This window comes from Limulus polyphemus, unplaced genomic scaffold, assembly GCF_000517525.1.
Source record: "Limulus polyphemus unplaced genomic scaffold, Limulus_polyphemus-2.1.2 Scaffold9802, whole genome shotgun sequence".
In the NCBI taxonomy this organism is placed as follows: Eukaryota; Metazoa; Arthropoda; class Merostomata; order Xiphosura; family Limulidae; genus Limulus; species Limulus polyphemus.
Genome location: NW_013675412.1, coordinates 16,000 through 20,020, shown reverse-complemented (window position 1 = coordinate 20,020; position 4,021 = coordinate 16,000). Strand labels below are relative to the sequence as shown.

Here is a 4,021-nt window from a genome sequence, read left to right as displayed (position 1 = left end):
AACAATACATGTTGTTTATCTTTAGTTAACTAACTTACTGAGTAATAACCAGTAACAAAATCAGATAACCTTTGCTAATACCATCAAAGAATCCCACACTTAGCAAATAACCAGGCACATCTCTTTGTTCGTTATTTATCAAGACATTCCTAATTTTATGTGAATATTTCACACATTTCCCATATTTATTCCCTTTTTGTTTGTTTCTCTGTTCAGTCATCAATACATAATCTTTCAATTTACATGTTCATATTAACCACAATAAAATGATTAATGCTAAAATGAGAATTATTTATGAACTGGCAAGATCGCCCTTTGATTATAAAATTATTTAATAAATGTGAAACTTGACTTACAGGTTTCTTGATGTTTTATTATTTATGCTACACAAAATGTTTATGAATACATAACAGTACACTTGTATGAATATCTCAAAAAGTAAAACACCTGTTCTGTACATGAAACCTTTACATAAATTATGAACAGACTTACCACAAACATTATAGCTACTCATTTCATGAACTGATGGTTTTGGTTTTGTTTTCAACAGTGAACTACAAAACAGAAATTATAATGACTCACTACTGTGATAAGCCTCTTTCATGAACCAAATGGTTTTGTTTTCAACAGTGAGATATATTCTATACAGGATATATATACAGACATTTTGAATCACTTTGATACACACACATAAGTTATTCATCACTTCAATAAGTTCAGTCTTCATCAACTTCTTCTTCATCACTAAAATAAGTATCTTTCTTGAACCGTTTCTTTACAGTCCCCTCTGCACTTGACGTGGGGAGGTTATAGTTACCAGTAGCAACCCGAACCCTATATTCTTCTTCTTCCATTCTCAGTTGCTGCAGGATTGTTTACAAAAAGATGTGATAAAAAAAAATTAATACAGTTAAAACCATGATCCCGTATTAAGTATTGTATCTTTAACTGTAACTGTCTTTTTAGACGTGAAAACTATTCAAATATGCTTTATCTCAAAAATTTAACACAAAAAATGACAGAACAACAAACAGTTTGTAACAAAAAAATGGGTGTAAGTATCACATCTGAAAACTAAAACCCACAATTTTCTTATGTTTGAGTAATTTTCATGTGAAAACCAAAAATACTGATATAAATAGAAAATTCACTAATCTAAACTAAACGAAAACATTCATAATTTAAACATAAAACAAGTATTTTAATAACAGAAATTACTGACTTTATAACACCAAATTGTCTTTTATATTCCAATATGCAGTAGAGAAATTAAATAAATAGAAAGCATTACAGAATTCTCCAGTTTTGAAAGAAAGGTATATATATATGGGACAACTTTTTACAAACCAAATGAAAAAAACAATACCAAAATAAAGATTTGTTTTATATATATGGTTATAAACAAATTCATGACCAACCTTTATATCACATAGAAACTCGTAGAAGTATGGTAATAAACGCATGATTCAAGTCGTATGGAAAGTCATATATGAAATACGGTAACAAACTTTCAAGTCATATGGAAAGTCATATATGAAATACGGTAATAAAATCATGCTTCAAGTCACATGGAAAGTCATATATGTCATAATTCATTATATTTGTCATAAGACATTATTTTAGGCCTATTATATTCCTAATTTTCAAGAATCAAAAGATTGTATTATAATAATATTTGAACCACACTATTCATCACATCCATTGTTTCTCTCAATCCTCAGGCTAGCTGGGATACAGCTAGATTACGAATGTAGTGTTAAGATCTACACTAAACCTAACATAATGTCTTACGACAAGTATAATTAATTATAATCCTGCTTCGCCAGTTTTTAAAGGGGCTCACACCCTAAAAATTGTCCGACATGATATATGATAAGCATTCCCAGTTTGCCTCTGAAGAAGAAGAAAGGCCCACCTTTCAAAAGCACTCGGGTTATAGGGTTTTTATTCGTGAAGTATGGTAAAAAAACTAACTCACGCTTCAAGTTGTATACGAACCCGATAACAAAATTATGCACTATTAATCAGACAGATCTTACTTAGGGAAAAATCAAGAATATTATAATTTAAATATCTGTTAAACCTGGCTCAAACTATTACTGTAGAGATCAAGCTTACTCGACACAGTGGACGAAAATAAACTTACCTGATATCTTATAGCAGCACTTAGGCTTTCTTCTTCTTCTTCCTCTTCTTCCTCCTCTGTCTGCTCTTGCTCTTCCCTATGAGCAATATACAAAAAGAATCTTTAAACAGATGCTAGTTCAAAAATGTACTTGGGATTTAATAGTCACTGCGTGCCTCAATGTCCAGCTTACAACACTGTACTCGATGTACGTAAACGGTTAAGGTCAGATTATGTAATATCTATTTCTTTCTAATGAAATTTGACCAAATATAACGATAAAGAAGTTTGAAACAGATGAACCAGCTGATGAGACCTCAATATTCAATTAATGTATTGTAAACTAGTTAATTTAAATAGATTGTATTTATTAAGAAAATAGTCTCACCAAACCAAGGACAGTTTTATTACAAATATTTATCCTGGGTGAATGAATAATGTATGAAACTTCCTCATCACATTATGGTGGTTCAAAAACAGTCTTCAAGAATATAACAAAATATAGGAAGTAAACTTATCACATAACTATGATTAATAACGGTCTAACTTCACGAATATAACAGTTAACATTCTCCAATACTGAAAATGTATTTCTGATAGATACTTCACTCGCATCTGGTTTTCCAGATTCACTGCTACCCTCTATATGCAAACTTACTGTGCTGTTGCATTCAAATGATCATGTGACAACCCTCCACCAATAGAAGTGTGACACTGCTTGTTAATGTCTTTTTATATTGGTTACTCAATCATCACTTTGAGATTAGGCAAGAAGCACTGGAAGCAGGTAGGGGAGTATCTATTGGAAAATGTTAGCTTCTGATACAATACATGACCTCCTCTCATATCTAGCTAAAATCCCATGTTGAAGTGGTGGAGTAATCTGTGCCAAAGGTTTGCCTAGAAGAGCCCCCTTTGGGAAGAGCCCATAGAGAACCCATGGAGTGTGACACCCTATACTTTGGAACACTATACAAACACACTTGTAGGAGACTATAGCTCACATTTACCCGGGTACACTCTTTGCTTGGAAGGGAAGTGGAGTGTCACAAGGACAGGTGGAAGATGTGATCAGAGTCCTAAACCTGCATCAGGCTTTCAGAAGTATTATATGTGTAATGCAGCTAGGGCATGCCAGACTGTAAATGATGGGTCAACTCCAGTACAAAACCAGGCAGTACCAGAAATTTGGCTTCTGTGCCACAGTGGGGTTAAGGCCCCCTACCCTCTTCACCTAAAGTCCAGTGAGGCAGAACAGGAAAGTAACAGCTGCCTTGCAACTGAGTGAGGACTCAATGTTGACTGGTCCTGAACTAGTTCAACACCATACCATCTTGGAACCCAACATCCAAGTAGCGGTAGGATGGGGGAGAGAACCAGCTAGATGGGTGAACTGTACTAAAACCCTACCATCCTGCTCTCTACTGAGTGGAATGAGTCATATTCAGAAGGCAACTTTTGTGGTTCATCACCCCAGCAGCTAGGGAACTGTAAGTGGCAAAGACTTCCATGATCCACTGGAATAAAAAGGGGTGAAATCGCACTGAGGAGTCTGGAGGAGCATGTCATCATTATAAAGCAGTGCAACAAGTGACCATGGAAACCTTATTTTGAAAACCAGGCCAGTACTAGGTCTTAAACTAAACATAGAGGATGGGTAGTAATCCCCATCCATGAGGGGTACAGTCTGGATATGGCATTTTTTAGGAAAAGGAGCACCACAAGGATACCTCAAGCAGTCTTGTGGAACACTCCATCTCATGGGTGAGCACTATATCAGGTCTGGATCTGGCCTTGTTTAGGAAAAGGAGCACCATAAGGATACCTCAAGCAGTCTTGTGGAACACTCCATCTCATGGGTGAGCACTATATCAGGTCTGGATCTGGCCTTGTTTA

At 35.1% G+C, this 4,021-nt stretch overlaps 1 protein-coding gene across 4 annotated transcripts in view; it reads right to left on the bottom strand.

Moving 5' to 3' along the window:
- Window positions 1-352: 352 nt before the first annotated feature.
- Window positions 353-4,021, bottom strand: part of LOC106476097 (zinc finger CCHC-type and RNA-binding motif-containing protein 1-like) — a 10,412-nt gene continuing 6,743 nt past the window's right edge. For all 4 annotated transcript variants that reach the window (XM_013936769.2, XM_022380050.1, XM_013936770.2 and 1 more), the window contains exons 5-6: window positions 2,147-2,222; window positions 353-863 (exon numbers count right to left, since the gene is read on the bottom strand). In XM_013936769.2, coding sequence (XP_013792223.1) covers window positions 717-863; window positions 2,147-2,222 — 223 coding nt within the window. In that variant the 3' untranslated portion in view covers window positions 353-716. The remainder of the gene's footprint in view (window positions 864-2,146; window positions 2,223-4,021) is intronic.